The 20,267-nt window shown below is 42.1% G+C and overlaps 1 protein-coding gene across 1 annotated transcript in view; it reads right to left on the reverse strand.

The window, feature by feature from the left end:
- The window catches only part of SMAD9 (SMAD family member 9), a 76,906-nt gene that overhangs the window by 21,372 nt on the left and 35,267 nt on the right, over nucleotides 1-20,267 (reverse strand). Inside the window, exons 2-3 of the mRNA XM_053563932.1 lie at nucleotides 9,597-10,189; nucleotides 2,635-2,892 (exon numbers count right to left, since the gene is read on the reverse strand). Coding sequence (XP_053419907.1) covers nucleotides 2,635-2,892; nucleotides 9,597-10,008 — 670 coding nt within the window. The 5' untranslated portion in view covers nucleotides 10,009-10,189. The remainder of the gene's footprint in view (nucleotides 1-2,634; nucleotides 2,893-9,596; nucleotides 10,190-20,267) is intronic.

The raw sequence follows: 20,267 nt of genomic DNA on the forward strand, positions 1-20,267 counted from the left end.
TAGATATACTTCACCACAACTTTAAGAAAATTACTGACATATACAATAAAACCACTGAATTGTGTACTTGAAATGGATTGTGTGGTATGTGAATTATATCTCAACAAAGATCTTTTAAAAAATGAAGGGCTGAACTAACTCATCTCAAAAGTTCCTTATAGTATCTGTGGGTCTCTTGTTAAGGTTTGCATTTTGCTGTTAATCATTCAGAAAGGAATTATTTCCTTTGAGATGAAAGGGGCTGTGCCTTCTGTGAGAAATTATCCAGCTTCTGTTGGGGCCTGCCCTTTCTGAGTGGGAAGAGGAAAAAGAATATCAACCTGTCAGTGTAACCAGGGCAGGAATTCAAAGATAGTACAGGAAGTCTTTCCAGCCCAGATGTGTGGTATGTAAATATATATTTTGCAACAATTATCCTCCCATTGGTTAACCATGGCTCTCTGTCCTCAAGTGCCTCTTTTTTTTTTTGAGACAAAGCCTCAAGCTGCTGCCCTGGGTAGAGTGCTGTAGCATCACAGCTCACAGCAACCTCCACTCCTGGGCTCAAGCGAGTCTCCTGCCTCCACCTCCCAAGTAGCTGGGACTACAGGTGCCCGCCACAACACCTGACTATTTTTTTTGTTGCAGCCGTCATTGTTGTTTGGCAGGCCCAGGCTGGATTCGAACCCGCCAGCTCAGGTGTATGTGGCTGGCGCCATTGGCGCCGAGCCTCGAGTGGCTCTTTGTGTTGTGTCTCTTTCTCAGTGAACTCAGCCACTTGCGAGACTTCAGCTGTCTGCCTTCAGCCCACATCCGGTCCCCTGGAGTCCACCTTCTCTAATTCACTGCCTTCTCTCCACCCCCACATCGCTGCTTCAGTAACCCTTATCATCACTTGTCTGGTTCCCTGATAAAAAGCTTACCTGTTTCTGTGACTGTTTTCAATAGTCACTGTCTCTTCCAGGTCAGAGACCACAGGAACACCCCTTTTATCCTCAGGGGATACATTCCAAGACCCCCAGTGGATACCTGAGACCATGAATACTTAACCGTTTAGACTATTTTTCCCCTATACATAGATACCTGTGATAAGTTTTAATTGTAAATTAGGTGCAATAAGGGATTAGCAACAATCACTAATAACAGAACAATCACAACAACATACCAGTGTCACTACTCTTGTGCTTTGGGACCTCTGATAAGAGTTACCCAAACACAAGCACTGGAATACTGTGCAGGTGATCTGATCACTAAGTGACTCGGGCTGGGGTCCTGTATACAGTGTGCATACGCTGAACAAAGGGATGATTCAAGTCCTGGGTGGAGATTTTATCACAACACTGAGATTCAAAGTAGGATGCGATTACAATGAAACTTATGAATTGTTTATTTCTGGAATTTTCCATTGAACATTTTCAGACTACAGTTGACCTCAGATAACTGAAACTAAGGATACAGAATCTTAATCATCACTGCACCTCGAGCACTGGCATAGTGCTGGAAGCTTAGCAAATGCTTTGTGATCACTTACTGAGTCAATGAAACCTACACCTATGGTCCTGAGCTCCTGTCCCAAACACCTGTGTGGTAGTTTATCTACTCAGTAAACAACTGATGAGCAGCGGCTGCATTTCAGGCTCTGTGCTGGACACAGAAAACAGAAGACTCACAGTGTGATGGGGAAAACAGACACCCACGGAACTATATAAGACAGTGTAATGAGTGTAACAGTAGATGTATATGTAACTTGCTGAGGCAAAAAGAACCATGTAACTCAGAAGGGAAGAGGCAACTCCCATTATCCTCCCACATTTTCTAAGTTTTCTAAGGACAGGGATAGATAACGTTTAGTCACTTTTTAATTCCCCTTTTAGCAACCTTAAAATAATGCTTGCATATTGTTAAGAGTTTCATAAATATCTGTTAAATAAATGAACCTCATGAATGGAGGAGGCAGGTTGTACCACCTGGCACCAAATGTGTTTATGCATGCCTTTAGGACTGTGAGTCTGGACAGAGTCAAACACGTAAGGGGCATAGGAGTCTTTCCCTCAGATTCTCCTTTTCTCTTCCATAGCTTATTCAATTCAGTAAATTCAAAGCTCTGTTTTCAAGATGCTGTCCTGGCATTGCATAGCAAAATAGAAATGGTCCTGGCTGGAGCTGGGGCTTCCCTCTCTGGTCAGTGACATATACAAGTACATCTTTTGCAGGCAGAGACTCCCTCTGATTATTGAAAAAGGCACTCAAAGAATGCATTGATCTTCTGTGCTGCTCTCTCAGGCCAAGTCTTCCTGCTTGGGTTAGAAAAGTATTTTAATCTTATTTCTATTGCCTTTATAAAAAAAAAAAAAATCCTTAGAAATTCTCAGGGATGCTATTCAAATCCATTTGGTTTCTAAGCACTTCCAGAGGATTAGAACCAGATACCAGAGCAAAAACATGTTGGAGCGCCAGGCTAATTGCTCCAAGACAGGCAAGGACCTCAGCATCTCAGAGGGTGACAGGGTCCAGAACCTACAGGAGATTGCTTTGTAAACTGAAAAGCACTGTACGGATGTCAGTTACGATGACTGTAATTACGATGGTTCACCATAATTAAGCACGTTGGGTCCTATTTTCCCATATTTCCCACAGGCCACAGCTCTTACTTACCTGAGTGTTGAAACGGACTCTCTGGCTCTGAAGGACTTCCCGGGGAATGAGGGTAGCTGGCCGTGCATGGGGACTGTGAGAAGGCATGGCTGGGCGAGGGAGGGAGCGCAGGGCACGGAGGCTGCTGGAAGGAGTCAGGGTAGGTGGCGTTGTGTGGCATGAGCGGCTCGCTGTGCAGGGATGCACTGCGGAACTTGGCCAGGAGGCTGAGCTGTGGGTTATATTCACTGTGTCTTGGCACCAGCACAGGAGGCAGCACTAGGATCAGGAGGGAAAGAGAGAGTTAGAATTGGACACTGCTCATCAGTGTGGAATAGAGTGGACACTTGCTTTTTTGGTCTACCTAGTTTTTAATGAGAAAAGTTTTTTGTTTTTTGTTTTTGTAGAGACAGAGTCTCACTGTACCGCCCTCGGTAGAGTGCCGTGATGTCACAGGACTCACAGCAACCTCCAGCTCTTGGGCTTAGGTGATTCTCCTGCCTCAGCCTCCCGAGCAGATGGGACTACAGGCGCTCGCCACAACGCCCGTCTATTTTTTGGTTGCAGTTTGGCCAGGGCTGGGCTTGAACCCGCCACCCTTGGTATATGGGGCCAGCACCCTACTCACTGAGCCACAGGCGCCGCCCAAGAAAAGTTTTTTTTTTTCTTTAGGAACCATTCCTCTACTACTTTTTGTGCTCATTATGAAATTGTCCAGTAAGGTCCCACCTCAGTGTGTGGGTCAAGATAAACCAACAGTCCTTATTCTTGCACCTGAATCTTAAGCATGATGTCACAGTTCATGACTGCCTATTCATCCCTATCTTGGAAATGACCAGAGCTGTCCTACTACGTGGCCTCCTAGAGACCTGATTGCTTCCATCGTCCTTTAATTCTGCCAAGAAAGTCTTTTTTTTAAAAAAGGAAAAATTGGTTCCTACTGCTTACAATGAAACATGATGCCCACAAATTTTTCCTTCAAGACTGTGTTGCATTATTTAGATAACCAGCCTCAATTCCAGGCTCAGTAGTGCTGCTGAAATAAAAAAAATATTCTGTTTATCCTTACTGGAAAGATTTAAGGGTGAGTGACTAAAAGTTATTAACCCACACAAGAGAAAAACTCAATTCAAGATGGGGAGAAGGAGGGAGCGAGTAAAGGGGGAATTGGTGTTCCCACTTAATGGGCACAAAGTGGGGGTCTATGGCACACTCCTGGGGGGACACAACTGCAACAGAGACTATACCTAATAAATACAAACACTGTAACCTAATTATCTGTACCCTCAAATTAACCTAAAATTTTAAAAAAGTAAAATACAAGTAGTGAATAATAAAGTAAATAAGTTAATTGTAAAGCACTATATAGATGTCGGTTTATATATAAACTTGTTCATTTTATCATGTTCCTTCTACGTTCCATTTTTCATAAAAATGTGAATGTTCCTGATTGTGATTCTATACAAAATTTAAGAATGTAATGAAATTCTCAAAGGCAACCTCTGCCTGGGCTTTCACTGTTCCTATCAACTTCTAAAGGGTTGCAACACCTGTCATAAAAAAATGTGCTTCATAAATGTTGAAGTGCCACCTGTGACCAACCTAATTTCCAGACAAAGAATAGAGAAAACAAAGGAGGAAATAATCAAAGAAATAACAGAAGAAAACTTCTGAGAACTAAAAAGTATCTATGTCTCCATACAGAGAACGGTCATAGAGTGTGAAGCGGCTAATTAATGAGAACAGATCCAGATCTAGTCATTCTGTCTTAAACATCACAGGGGAAAGGAAATATTTTCTTTCTTTTTTTTTTTTGGTTGCAGGATAAATGAAATATTTTCTTTTTTTTTGGTTTTTTGGCCGGGCTGGGTTTGAACCCGCCACCTCCGGCATATGGGACCAGCGCCCTACTCCTTGAGCCACAGGCGCCGCCCAAGTAAATGAAATATTTTCAAAGCTCTTAGAGGATCACCTCCAAGTCACGTACAAAGAAATGAGAATCTACCTACTTCAAACTTTCCACCACAACACTGACAATGGATCTCTGAAGGCAAACGGTTTCCATCCTCAAATTCCACAATGGAAACCAGTAGAATAACCAAAGACAAATACTGTATACACTATGAACTAAAAAACAAATATCAAGGATTGGGAAAAGGAAGGAAAAAGCTCATACAATGAGCTCATATATAATAAATGAGCTAAATCTTCATTTTTTTATGTAAGAGAGTCAATAAAATCATCTAAAGCTGATAAATTTGGAAACAGGTGTACATGCATGTTATCTAGAACTACCTCCATAATTTTTAGTAATGAAGGAGAAAAATAACAAAGGATTAAGAAATGGTTTTAAAGAGGTTGTTTCTGGGGATGGATGAGGTGGCTCATTTCTATCACACTTTCTATCAAGTATCAATAAAAAATTTTCATAGAAAGTAAACGTTCTAGGGGAGGCGCCTGTGGCTCAAAGGAGTAGGGCGCCAGCCCCATATACGGGGGTTCAAACCCAGCCCTGGCCAAAAACTGTAAAAAAGAAGTAAACGTTCTAAAACTGCTCTAAAAAAAGTCTTTAAAAAAGTCAATGTTTTGAGATAAATGGACAGTAACTGTAGTATAACAATAACTTTCACCACAAAGTCTGCCCTTTGCCTTTGCTATCATACATTTATTGCTTTCTAAAACAAGCAATAATTTTCAGTCCTATGGACAGAAAATAAACTCAAAAGTATAAATAAAATGTTTAAATTAAAGCCACTACAGGTGAGAGTGGCAGAGAAACAAATGATTTCTTCCCCCTTTACAAGCTAGCGTTTGCATACATACACTGCCTTACGGCATTAGAGAACAAACATTTAATATCACCATGCAAAAGTGATAAGGAAAACAAACCGCTGAATTTCCTGTAATGTATTCTGTAACTATGCAGGAATAAAAAAATGACTTGCCTCATAAACAGCTAAAGTGAGGAGCTGACACAAGAAATGACATATGGCTTCTTTTTTCAATGACACTTCCTTATCACAATTATTAAGAATGTTCAAATACATATTTTCTTTGATGAAGAAGAATTTGAATAATCTTTGTGACTTCAGTTTTAATGTAAGATATTTACAGTGCATACCTAACATCGATAAACATATGCCTCCTTCCCTTCTCAATCTAGAGACTTCTATTTATTTCTTCATGGCCTACAGATCTGAGGCACCAAGAGAAAAGAAAGGTAGTATTTTCCTTTATCATGACAAATATCTTGATACTTTATTTTTACCATCTAGGTGAAACCAAAACCAGTGAATGTTTGCAAAGAAAACTGATAGTATCATCCTGGTTATTATTCAGCCTGAGTGGCTCAGTTACTTAGATTTGCACTGATCGTGTTTTTAAATATGTGTACTCAAAACAAAGCTATCCCTAATGACTTAATTCCATTTCCACATCTTAGCTGCTGCTTGCACATATGACACAGTGAGCTTACCGACACCCCTTTCTATTTTATGCCACCTTTTAAACACCTGCTATCTTTACATCTCAGTGCTAGGCATGGAGTACATGGAACACAGCAGCTCACAGAAGAGCTGGAAAAAATCCTTGTGTCTCTTTGTCAAAAGTCACGTTGTTTTGATATAGTATGAATATTTTATGTAAATATTTTATGTAAAAGAAAAATTACTCTCCTGAAATAACACCCAGCGCCAAATGGAATAAAATCACCCTGCACCGTGAGAACATTCTGTTTTGTTTGTAGCCGTGTGTCAGGCAGAATGTGACTGATGACCAGACACACTTCACCAATTGTTGGGTACCAGTCTGTGAAGGGACTAGAGCTTACAGTTTTAACAGCAATTGGACAGCTGCTATTTTATGTCTTGAAATAAATAGTTTTTAAAACTGGGCTTGCGCTTTATAAGCCTTTTAAATATTTATTCTGCCTAGTAATTCCTTTGTATTGTAAAGTGTTCATTTGAAAGACTGAAAATTTAAGAAAACAAAAACTATTATAGATAGCTTGAGAAGCACTGAAATTGATTATTTAAGTGACTGTCTGAATGAAAAGTAAATCAGAATGCAGCCTTCAATATATCTAAAATGGATGGTCATAAAATGAGACCATTTTCTCATTTTCTTGCCCTCTGTAAAGCGCTCTGGCGACATAGTTCACAGCAACCTCAAACTCCTGGGCTCAAGAGATCCTCTTGCCTCAGCTTCCCAAGTAGCTGGGACTATAGGTATCTGCCACAATGCCTGGCTATTTTTTAAGAGACGGGGTCTCACTCTTGCTCAGGCTGGTCTTGGACTTGTGAGCTCAAGCAAACTACCTGCCTCAGCCTCCCAGAGTGCTGGGATTACAGCAGTGCGTGAGCCACTGCACCTTGCCTAAAAAAAAAGAAAAAAAATGAGGGATTTCAAAGGTAAAATTTAAGCTTTATAATTAAGAACTCACCCAACTTTTAACCTTTACATGTTTATTATTCTCAAGATAGTTACTTTGAACATGGCTAGATAACTAGATATAAAACTTACTTTTTCTATTAAAAAAATCAAAGTCAGGGGCAGTGCCTGTGGCTCAAAGGAGTAGGGCGCTGGCCCCATATACTGGAGGTGGCAGGTTCAAACCTGGCCTGGCCAAAAACTGCAAAAAAAAAAAATCAAAATCAGGAGTTAAAAAAAATGTAGCTTAAATATGGTCTTTATCCATCTTTCATTCTGGAAATGCAAACCTAAAGTACAATAATATGAAATTTATCTATTATATGTGAAACATTCACATTATCTATCATTCCTAAAAGGACCTTACATATTTGAAAAATTAAAATAGCAAATAATTCTTTAAAATTAGGTTTCTAATATTTAAAAGCAAAACCAGATACATTTTACATGATAGTTCTTACAAGTTGTTACATTTTAACACTACATTATTCAGGAAAAGAGAGGTGGTTTCTTAATGAACATTTCTCCATTTGAGTCTATTTTGGATGCTTGATAGTCATTCCCATCTTAGGAGACACAGAAAGGAATCAAGTCATTTTTGTCATAAACAGAAATTATTAACTTGTTTTCCATAAGTACGTAAACAGAGTCCAACAAGAAGCAAGAAAGAAAAGAAGAAAGCAAAGAACTCCACAATTCAGGGAAAATGAGCTCAGATTTTGCCAAGAGTGTGGGACCATCTAATCACCTTCTCATACAAGGTTCTTGTATGAAGCAGATGTGAGGCCTGGAGCCTGTACCTCAAGTGACTAAGGTGCCAGCCACATACACCAGAGCTGGCGGGTTTGAATCCAGCCTGGGCCTGTCAAACAACAATGACAACTACAACCAAAAAACAGCCGGGCATTGTGGCAGGCGCCTGTAGTTCCAGCTACTTGGGAGGGTGAGGCAAGAGAATCGCTTAAGCCCAGGAGTTGGAGGTTGCTGTGAGCTGTGGTGCCACGGCACTCTACCGAGGGCGACACTTGAGGCTCTGTCTCCAAAAAAAAAAAAAAAAAGGAAGCAGATGTGGCTCTGAAAACAGCAATAATTTCATTGGCTGTTTATTTTTTAAATATAAAACAGTTCTGCAACAACTGAGGGCAAGTTTTACAACCTGAGGGCAAGTTTGGGGCTTCTGAAAGGTCACCTATCTAAGACTAATGCAAGCTGAGCATGAATCACTTATTATGTAGCTGAACTCTCTCTTGACATTTACAATTTCCTTGTACTACTGTGTCAGCCCCTTGGTTTCCTGGAATGAGGCAGATGGCCAATCCAAGAGAGAAAGCCCCTAAAAACTGTATTCCTGCCTAGAATGCCACAGAAACGCTCAGTCCAAAGAGATCACAGTAAAATCCTGTCACAGCCTGGGTGAAGGAACAAGGTAAACACCACACTTCTCCAGAAAGGGGGGAAATACATGTTTACACATGCACACATCAGCGTGTGCAGAGTTTTAGGACAGTGCTTTCCTACAGTCAGGTGTCCTGTGACATTTTGGTCAATAAAGGACCACATATGTGATGTTGATCCTATACCATATTTTCATGGCACCTTTTTCATGTTTAGATACACAAATACTCCCCATTGTGCTACAAATTCTTGCAGTACTTAGTAGAGTTATATGCTCTATACAGGTTTGTGGCGTAGGAGCAACAGGGCACACACAGCCTAGGTGTGTAGTAGGTTCTTCCACTAGGTTTGTGTAAGTATACGCTGCAATGTTCACGTGAGGACAAAAATCGTTTTCAAAAAGTATGCCTGTCATTAAGCCATGCCATCATGATATTTAAAACCATATTTTAAAAACTGTCTGGAATGACTTCCAGCAATAGTTTCATTGGCTGTTTTCAGATAGGACACCTTCCACTTACCTAATCTTGGGCAAAATGACACCCAAAAAACTTTCTTTAGTTTAGTTTAGCATAGTTCAGTTTGGTTTATTTTACAGCTAATCATTATCAAAGGTCATTTAAAAACTTTCAGGGCCCCAAGAATGGAGAAATCATTATGTTAACTCATCCTAAATACATCATGAGAAAACTGCATTTTCCAAATCACATACAGTTTAGATGTCTATTAAGAGAAAATCTCTTCTTTCTAGATTTTTTTCAGACTACAGAATTTTGGAGCCAGGCACCCAATGGCTCACACCTTAATCTGAGCACTCTGGGAAGCTAAGGTGGGTGGACTGCTTGAGCACAGGGGTTCCAGATCACCCAGAGCAAGAAAGAGACCTCATCTCTACTGAAAAACAGAAAAACAAGCCAGGTGTGGTGGCAAGTGCCTGTAGTCCCAGCTACGCCCAGGGCTGAAGCAAGAGATCACTTGAGCCCAAGAGTTTGAGGTTGCTGTGAGCTGTGATGTGACTGCACTCTAGCCTGGGCGACAGGGTAAGGCTCTGTCCCACCTCACCCCCCCCCAAAAAAAAAGTTTTAGTTCTTCCAAGGCTCCCCGTGACACGAGCATGACTTGACCTTGGACATTACACCCTCCCGGTGAAGCGCACCCACCTGGCGTCTCCACGCGGCGGTAGTGGTACGGGTTGATGCACACCTCTTTCTGCTTGGAGCCGAACGGGAACTCGCAGCACTCCAGCGGCTTCAGCTCGTGGTGGGACTGCAGGTCAGGCCAGCGCCACACGCGGCAGTAAATGACGTGCGGCAGCCCCTTGCGGTGCGACACCTGCAGCCGCCCGTCCAGGGAGCGGGGGATGGTGACGCACTTGCTGGGCTGCCCCGGGCAGCTGAGCGCCCGCTCCAGCTCGTCCATGGCCCCCTTCTTCTTCTTCAGCTTCTTCACCAGGGAGTCCACCGCCTTCTCCGCCCACTTTTCCTCCTCATCTCCTTGCTTCCAGCCGAGCAGTCTCTTCACTGCGGGGCTGGTGAAGGAGAAGAGCGAGCTGATGGGGGTGGTGGAGTGCATACGACCGAGCCTGGGCGCGCACACTGCCGCGCGCCCCTCACCACCTGCCCGCCCGGGTCAGCGCCGGCCTCTCTCCAGGGCGGTCATAGGTGCGGACCTGCTCCTCGGGAAGCAACTGGGAGCGGTTCAGGTGGGGAAGTGTACTGACTTTCTCCTAAGCCCTTGAACGTGCTGCCCAACTCTGGAAAAAAAAATGAGACTTCAGTGAGCTCCATCAGGGTCATGTTCAGAAAAGGTTACCCTTGGATGGAAGGGAGAAAACATTCTTCAGTTTATTTTTGTATTTTAAGACAGCGTCTCACTCTGTGCCCTCCGTTCTCTCTTTGGAGTTCTGAGTTTTGTAGAAAGGGGTCATAAGATCACAAAGCTTAAGAACTGCTTTTCTAGAAATTACGCATAGTCATAGAGTGCGCTGGCATCATAACTCACAGCAACCTCAAACTCTTGGGCTCAAGCGATCCTCCTGCCTCAGCCTCCAGAGTAGCTGGGACTACAGGTGCCTGCCACAAGGCCACTAGTTTTTCTATTTTTAGTAGAGACAGAGTTTCACTCTTGCTCAGGTAGGTCTTGAACTCCTGGGCTCAGGCAATCCACCCACCTAGACCCTCCAGAATGCTAGGATTACAGGTGTGAGACACCACACCTGGCCTCTTCACATGTTTTAACTTTATCCTTGACTCTGCTCCCCACTCTTGGTCAGTCTGTCTTCAAAATGTCTTTCTGAGTTTGTCCCTTTCTGTGTCTGCCAACACCTGAGGTCTGGCCCACTGCCACTCACCTAGATGACTACAAAACTCTGGAAAAGCGTCTCTCCCTCTGCTCTCTTCCTATTCTAATCTACTTCCAAACACAACTCTTTATCCTATTTAAGTCATTATCCTATTTAAAACATTATGGTGGCTCCTTCGTTTCCCAAGTATAAACCTCTTTCCCTGGGTTTCCAAGGCTTCATATTCTTCACTAAACATAAGTACATTCTTTCTGTCTCACTTTTAGTTTGCAAAAGTCATCCCTCTTCAATGCAGAAAATATGTATATACAAATGAAAAGAAAAAAATTAGGATCACAATCTCACCACTCAGGGACAGCCACTTTTGAAACGTATTCTTTCAAATTTCTTTATAAGACAGTGGTTCTTTTCAAAGTGCCCCCCAAGACTCCCTGAAAGTCCCTGAGATCCTTTTAGGAGGACTTTGAAACCCATTCCTTCTGAATTACATATCTGTATAAGCTAAAATCTATTCATGTATTTCAACCAAAACAACTCCAGAGGCTCACACTTGTAATTCCAGCACTCTGGCAGGCTGAGATGGATGAATTGCTTGAGTTTGTAACCAGCCTGAGCAAAAGTGAGACCCCGTCTCTACTAAAAATAGAAAAACTAGCTAGGCATTGTGGCAGGTGCCTGTAGTCCCAGCTACTCAGGAGGCTGAGGCAAAAGGATCACTTGAGCCTAGGAGTTTAGGTTGCTATGAGCTTTGACACCACAGCACTCTGCCTAGGGAAACAAAGTAAGACTCCGTCTCAAAAAAAAAAAAAAGCAGATTGAATGCAGAAGCAGATATGGTCATTTATTAAAGTGACATTAAATAATTTGCAACTAGATAAAGCAATTACTCTCTTCTTAAAATGACAAAAAATTGATAGATACAACCCACTAAAGCTCTTTGGAGTTCTCAGTTTTGTAGAAAGGGGCCATAAGATCACAAAGCTTAAGAACTGCTTTTCTAGAAATTACGCATAGTCATATATACAAATGAGTGCATAAAATAATACAGCTATCACATTTGTTTTGCCTGAAAATCAGCTAAATTCTTCTTTTCCCTCTCATCCAAAGGAGACATTCTTTCCCACTTATTCAAAAGTCCCATTTAAAGTTCCTCAGGTAGAACTGTATTTCCTCTTCTGTGAAACACTTTGCTTAAACAAAACCTCCTCCTTCCAGATTTAAGAAACCAGCTACCTCATTAATGTTTAAAGTGGCTGCTGGTAACATTTTAGAGCAAGTGGACTCCTTTTAGGATCTTGGAATCAATTGAGCTCATTCATTATCTCCAACAATTGTTTGTTTAATACTCATTAAATATAATTTTCTCCTTCGCTTCCCTGGAGGGCAAGCTGTACCTTTCTGAGTCCAATTCTATACACTCCTTTTGAACAGTGGTGCTAAATAAACCCCCGCTCTGGGGATCATTATCAGGCACCTCATGTGAAGAGGATGGCAGCAGGTTTACATGAAAACGGAGGACATTTAGCAAGTAGAACGCAACATTCACATCACTTTAGTCCTCGTCTGGCCTTTATTCTGCACAGAGGTCAACTATGGTGAAAAGGAGGGTTGAGGGCTCCGGAGCTGTTGTTTTTCACTTGGCAGTTTGACTTACACTCAGTTTTATTTGGAAAGGTTGATTTTGTGGCTTAACAATCACGAATTTATAAAGTATAGTTAAGTCAGTGTGTTCAAAGTTCTGTTTACTTAATCTAGACAGGCTGCCTTAAAGCAATGGTTGGAGGAGGTTAGGCGCTTTCAAGAAAGTAGCCTGACACAGAAAAACCTAAACCCCCAAAGAGCTCTGAATTCTGCTTACTTTTACATGGGATTTGTTATTATTAAATTATGGCGTAAATCTTTAGCCATAGGTCAATGTCAGAGAAAAAGCTTTTTATAAAAATGTTCAGCATAGTTAAACTAAATATACTTTCATAAAAATTTTTGCTCCCCGAAACAAGTAACAGTTCCTTAAACCAGGTTTTGCTTGGGTGTTTTTGTTAAACTGTGGGTTCCTGTCTATTAATGGCATGTGAAATCAATTTACTGGAACAAAGTAGCTTTTGTAAAAACAACAAAACAAGATAGACCATATTGCAGGGCAGCTAACAAAGAAAGAATAAATATAATAATGATAATATCATTAAAAGCTTTTTGTTCAGAGGTACATGTGTGTCTTTGTGTCTCCAGGGGCACAATGCAACATTTGTTAGTGTGGATTAAAATTTTAAAAGTGTGAAAAGAACTACTCCTAAACCATACATTTCTTCAAACTATGTCAGCCTAAGATTTACTTTGATGAATGACTTGCAGGGGCCACCATCATTTCTCATTCCCTTAGGAAATCCCAGCTAGCCTGAATGTAAAGTCCGAAAAGTCCAGGCTCTCTGCAGTCTGATCTCACAGCTGCCATTTCAAACCATGATAGTTGTCTTAGAGGCTCCAAAATTATGATTTTATTGCAGCAAGACACAGTTCCTGCCCCATTAAACAAAAGCCTTTAAATTGAGGGAGGCCCTGAAGAGTCAACTTGAGAATGCTACACATCAAATTCATAACAGTGGCCTCTAGATAAAGGAGAGAAAAGTATTAAAAAGTTATGATTCAATAAGCTTAACTAGTGGAGTCAAGATTCTTCAGAATAATATTTCCTGTACTTGTTTGTATGTTTGATATATTTTTAGATAGAAAAAAAAACTGAAGGAAGCCTGGAATCTCACTAAGGTTCTGTCTTGTTAATAGTTTCTATTTATCCAAGTCTATTTATCCAAGTTTAGGGTTCAAAAAGGTGATTCCATTCTCATTCTTATAATGTTTTAGCTGCTAGTAGGAGCCAGGGCCTCCTTATGGATCTCCACCTGGTCATCACACTGACACCAACAGGGCAGGTCTGTTTAATGACAACTACAACAAAAATAGCCGGGCGTTGTGGCGGGCGCCCATAGTCTCAGCTACTTGGGAGGCTGAGGCAAGAGAATCGCCTAAGCCCAGGAGTTGGAGGCTGCTGTGAGCTGTGACACCACGACACTCTACCGAGGGTGACATAATGAGACTCTATCTCTAAAAAAATAGAATAATAAAAATTAAAAAATAAATTAAGTAACACCTTCTCCATGGCTGTCAAACTGACAAAGGTCACCTACCGACACAAAACAATTTCCACTTTGCTTCCCAGCTGTGTGTTTCATTCGCGGGTTATTCTAATTCTTGCAAAGGAATAAGAGTAAAAATGAATACTGTGCATTACTGTAGTTGAAACCATCTGTTGGTGTGGTGTTCATAACTCCAGATCCCTACAAACACCTTCTGCTGGTTGTGAGAACTTTCCTTCTTTGGGCGGAGAGAAAAAAGCACCATGGCTGTCTGCTCTCTGGCTCACTTGTAGCTCACTTCACACACTCACAGCACAAAAACAGCACCTCTTTCTTTTTCTGGCATTGAGTTTTAGAATAAACCCCAACTGAGTGAGCAAAACAACTTCTCATTTTCAAGTCTTTTAAATAAACAAGCCCACTTAAAAGGAAAGTAGTGCTGGCCAGAGGCACACACCATGATTTAAGTACATAATTCCACACTAAAAAACAATTTGCCCAGCCAGATAAAAGTTTGGGAGACATGAGCCCTTTTATTTTTAAATGGTCAGTTTAAATTCCACTCTGATTAGCAGTTACTGAAGATTATTTCCAGTCATTTCATTTGGCCTCTTTAGAAAAGCCAATTGGTAAATTGGTGATTCTAATCTTGAAGAAAATAACTTTTTTTTTTTTTTTTTTTTTGAGACGGGGGGCTCTCACTCTATCTCCCAGGCTGCAGTGCAGTGGCACTATCGTAGCTTACTGAAGCCTCTTAACTTCTGGGCTTAAGTGATTTTTCCTGCCTCAGCCTCTCGAGTCATTGGGATTATAGACTTGAGCCACCATGCCTGGCAAAATATATTTTTTAAAATTACTGTTTAAAATGGAACATGCATAAACATTGGGCACGTGGAACCTTTCGGCAGTTCTTCCCTGGCACTGCTTGGAGGTTACGTAGCCCAGAAAGGTCTCCATCACCTACTAGTCTGCACAGTGCAGCCGGTCCAGGGGTCAGGTAGCACTTGTCTGCCCGATCCAGAAACAATCACCACAGCAGACCATCAGGGTTTCTTTATTCATTGTTGGTTTTTTAATGTTTTGGCCACATCAATTTTGACCATCTAATCTATGAACAGCATTAGGTATACTTTGGCATTACTAACTGAATTTAGAATCTGGCTGAAGGAACATTTAACCCCCTTCAAAGAACTGTCTCTTCTCATTTTTTTCTTTTTTTGAGACAGAGTCTCACTTTGTCACCCTCAGCAGAGTGCTGTGGCATCACAGTTCACAGCAACCTCAAACTCTTGGGCTTAAGCAATTCTCTTGCCTCAGCCTCCCAAGTAGCTTAGACTACAGGAGCCCGCCACAATGCCTGGCTATTTTTAGAGACAGAGTCTCGCTCTTGCTCAGGCTGGTCTTGAACTCCTAAACTTAAGCAATCCACCTGCCTCGGCCTCCCAGAGTGTCAAGATTACAAGATTACAGTTGTAAGCTGCCGTGCCCAGCAATAGTAAATGGTTTTAAAGTGTAAAAACAGGTCTGAAACCCCATCTATCTAGAAAACAATTGGATGTTATTACCACCATCAGCACATATATATCACGTCTCATTACTGTATACGTTTGAGAAGAAACCGGACTTAAAACACAACACACACACACACACACACACGTATGTACGTATATTTGATTAATTCAAATTGGTCTTCACTTAAACTAGGCTGGCATCCTCACAATGTTCCAAATGAGTAGCAATAATAAATTTATTATAACAAATAATTATAATATTATTTAATATTTATTATAATAAATAATAAATTGTAAGATATAAAAAACCACTTCATCCACATACCAATTTAGAGCCATGCACTTGGATAAACATGGAAACAGTATCAAGATTTCACATTCTGGGAAAGAATTTCACATTCCAGCTTCATCCTAAGGCTGCCTGCGTATCTGTGAGGGGACAGTCCTAGTCCTCTGGTCTCTTAGTGTGCACCTTATGCAGAGTGTAATACCTCTCCCCGGCAGCACCAAAGCAGACCACAGAGACACAGCTGTTTATAAGGTGAGCTCCATTTCTGGGACCATGAAAGGCTCTCAGGGCATCTGTGCACTTCTCAATTGTCTACTCATTTTGGATGATTGTGAAAATACAGATTTTCTTCTAGGGCAATAGTCTAGGGGTATTTTTCTTCCAATTTTCAAAATAGCCTGTGATTCCCCAAAAGGTTAAAAAAAAAAAAAGCCTCATTTAATTAGAAGAAGGGAGAAAGGAGAAAGTAAAACCAAGAAGGGGAAACAAGCCCCAGGGACTGGTGACAACAGCTGCCTATGGTAAAGGACAAAGCCCAGAAAACCCCCCCCCCCCCGGGAATGGAGACAATCAGAAGGCAGCAGGGAGAGACTGTGGCCCACGTTTCCTCGTATTCTCGTGGTAGTGTGGCACGTGACTCCCACAGGTATGTGTGGTCACCCCACTTTACATGTGGGGAAATCAAGGCACACAGAGATGGGTAGCTTGCCCAAGGCACATAGTAAGTAAGCAGCAGTGCCAGACCCACCCCTTAGCCTCTGCACCACAATCCCACCCACACAGGAGACGGGACAAAAGCAAGCTTGGGCCTCTCCCCTGAGGAGCCTCTAGGGAGAAACAATGGCCCCCTGCAGCCAGGGCTGAACCTGAGCTGTACTGCAGGGAAGAGGATGGGGAGAGAGCAGCCCTCCAAGGTCTCCTCAATCCTCAGAAGTGTGGAGCTCAGAAGGGCTGAGCTGAGCCGTGCCCATCAGCCGCCCTTGACTCAGTCACACACTTCAGCCAGTGTGCCTCCTGTGAACAGCAGGGCCCCGCCCAGTGCAAGTTGCCATTATGAAAACTTGTCTGGGGTGTGAAACAAGTAAATGTGAATAAGCATGAAGTCCTGTGCAGGGTCCAGCAGCCAGCAGGGCCCGTAACAAACCCAGCACCAGGGCCCCACTCTGAGAAACTTCAGAAAAGGTAGCTCTAGCTCTCAGAATAAACCAGCCCTGTTATTTTAGGTTACTCAATCTGAAATTAGAGTTGGTACCCACTGGGCTCTTTTTCCCTGTCACGATATAGGAGGTGACCAGAGCAGAATGGCTGGACAGGTGTTTGGGCACTTACCTGTAAGAGTTGCAAAAATGGGACTGGTACGCTTTCACCGACCGGGCACAATGTAAGGGTATCTGCACGCCCCCTGGGTAAAGGGCTCAACTATAATTTGAACTTTACCTGACAAATGCAAACAACATAACCTAATCATCTCTGCCCTCATATTAATCTGAAATAAATATTAAAAAAAAAAAGAAAGAAAGAAAGTGCGGCTGCTGTTATACAAAATGGGCAAGGGAAAATTTGGTTGTCATGCAGCTGATCTACTTGGGAGTCTCCTGGTCCAGCCCTGCCCAATTCTTTAGTGAGCAGATTATGCAATCATCCCAGATTGAGAAGGGCACATTGACCAGGGCTCAGAGGTCTCAAGGGTGAAGATCCAGATTACACAGCAGACAAGATTGGCAGATGGATTCATGCAGGGTGAGAGGAAACCTAGAATGGATGGTGGAGAAGGAAGAGGATCATTAGCAGTTGGGGGGAACGGTAGTTCATTCCATTAAACCTTTTCTTCTAAGTTTCCCCCAGGAAGAAAGAACCGCTAGAATCACCAAGGAGCTGCTCCCTGAGCGTGTCTATAGAGGATCTGAGCAGTGGAGGGGTGGACTGTAAGACAGGGAGTTGGACCACTCAGACCCCTCTCCTGAGAAGGACGTGCTTCTGAGAGTGCTGCCGGGAGTCCTGAGAGCTGTCAGCAGGCACCTCAGCACTCAACTCCCTATGAGGCCACCTCAGTTCATGCCCTTCCCAGGGAAGGCCACTTCCAATGGCTAATCAAGATGGGAACAGAGGCTGGGTGTGGAGGCTCACGCCTGTGATCCCAGCACTCTGGGAAGCTGAGGAGGGTGGATTGCCTGAGTTCAGGAGTTTAAGACCAGCCTGAGCAAAAGGGAGACCCCGTCTCTACTAAAAATAGAAAAACTAGTCAGTGTTGTGGCAGGTGCCTGTAATCCCAGGATCGCTTGCGCCCAGTAGTTTGAGGTTGCTGTGAGCTGTGACGCCACGGCACTCTACCCAGAATGACAGACTGAGACTGCTCCTTTTCAGCCTAATGTAGCACAACTCTGAACGTCCACGTTCCCCACTGCTCTGTCTGCTGAATCCTGCCTCTGTCACCTCCATCTCATAGATATTTATCCCAAAAGAACTCCCCAGTAAACACCTTACACACTAAAAAATAAAAGAAAGAGTTACAAAAATATCACTGTAGTTGACTCTCAGATTATAAATTGGCCGAATTCCTACTAAAGTAGGAAGTACCCTTGAGTGGGGGAAAAATTAAATCATCCTAAGTACTTTGCAGGCTGAGTGTGCCACTCAGCACTTGGAAGTAGGGAAGTCTGAAATGGTGACACAGTGTATTTATGCTCTCAACAGAAAAAAGCGATTGACTCGACTTCCAATATCATAGTTTAGAGGAACGGATCAGAGAGAAGCACTTTCACATCCTTGGAAGGACGCACATGAAACCGACCACACCAGTTGCCTTTGGAAAGGGAATGGTGGCCAGAGGAGAAGGGTGGAAGACAGTTCACTTTGCCTTTTGTATCAACTGAAAAACGCCTGGTGATTCAGAAAAATCACGACAGCAAACAGAAGAGATGAGGACTGCAGAGAAGTAGGAAATAGTTTGCCCACTATTTATTCCTAGCATTGCTTCTGCTAACTAAATTCTTCCCGCATACATTTTTTATTAACAAAAGACTGATCCCTTCTCCACCCTTCCTCCCCATGTTTTGCGGTAGCGCCCTATGATCTCTCTCTCTGGGATGCCCACATATTTGGGCCATCTCTTGTTAAGTCTACAGGAAGACAAGAATGGAAAAGCAAGTATCCAATGTACCTAATACTAAAACGAAGCCAGTAGAAGAACTAACACAGACCCACACACAAGAGAAAAATTCAATTCAAGTTGCGGGAGGAGAGCAGGGGAGGGAGTGAGGGAGCGGGATGGGTGGGGGAGGAAGGGGCCTGGGTGTGCTCCTACCTAATGGGCACCATGTAAATGTGTCCGGCACACCTACACCTCCAACTACAAAAGGGACCTCACCTAACAAGTGCAAACACTGTAACCTAATCATCCGTGACCTCATATTAATCTGAAATTTTTTAAACGTGTAAAAAAGGAAAAAAAAAAAAACAAGACTAGATTTCCTGCATCCACACAGAAAGTAGTGCCCTATTTACTCCAAATGTGGCTCCATGTTTCTTTGACATACGGAGAAGTCTTGCATTCCCAGGTAGGCAGGAGGCAGTGACTATCTTACAAACAGGGACAACCCATTCACCTGGAGCTCTTTCTTGTCCTGAATAGCCAGAATTCAGTGGAGAAACAACATAACAGAACCAACCTAGTCATTTAACCCCAACAGGTTACAAGAAAGTACCCTGTGTTATTCAGGGAACATTCTTAATATAAACCTCACTCTAGCATGTGTTTTTATTTGTACTAGAGTGCTTTGATTGAGCCTTCATGTATACACAAATTTATAGCATCACATTACTGACAATGCAATTCTTCCTTTCTTTCCTCATACATTTGTAAGTCTTCCTGTGTTTATAAAGCATTCCACATTCCCAAGGAGAGTAAGAACCAAGGCCAACTATTTCAGCATGAGTGATTTGTCAATTACAAACTGAAGATCCTTAGAAATCTATGTTTACTGAGTTGTTTATGAGCTAGTGAATAACCACTGGCCTTAAAAAATCAAACCTGTTGTACCTTAGCAACTGTGCAAAGAATAAACTACACCTTAGGCGACATGAAGTGTTCCCAATCCAGCGACTCTGACCCATGAAAATCTGGGTTTACCACAAACATAAGCTTAGGAAAGATTATTTGTCTTACAAGATGAGTCATAATACATGTAAAAGTATGATCCAATTTACAAAAATCTGATTCACACACAGCTTTTGTAGGAATAAATATCCTTTCATTCGATAAATATTTACCAAACTCTTACTGTGTTGTAGTTTTTAGCGTTAATCGTTAAACTTTCCAAAGTTTAGTTCTTTGGCCTAAAGCAATTAAGAATTAAGCTATCTCATTTACATTTCTACTTCCAAAATATAATTTAACTTTAAAATGTGCTGTGCCTATCTTACCATCTTAATGTTTTTCTTGGGCACCAATGAATACCACTGTTAGCAAACTGCAGAACAAATCAAATTAGTTCCGGGGACACTTTATCTTATCAAGTCCGCCCATCAAAACAGACAACATCCTTAAAACTTTAAGAATTTTACAACCGGTCCAGCTTTTTTTGTAAACAATACGCTAT

Source organism: Nycticebus coucang, chromosome 15 (assembly GCF_027406575.1).
Source record: "Nycticebus coucang isolate mNycCou1 chromosome 15, mNycCou1.pri, whole genome shotgun sequence".
NCBI lineage: Eukaryota > Metazoa > Chordata > Mammalia > Primates > Lorisidae > Nycticebus > Nycticebus coucang.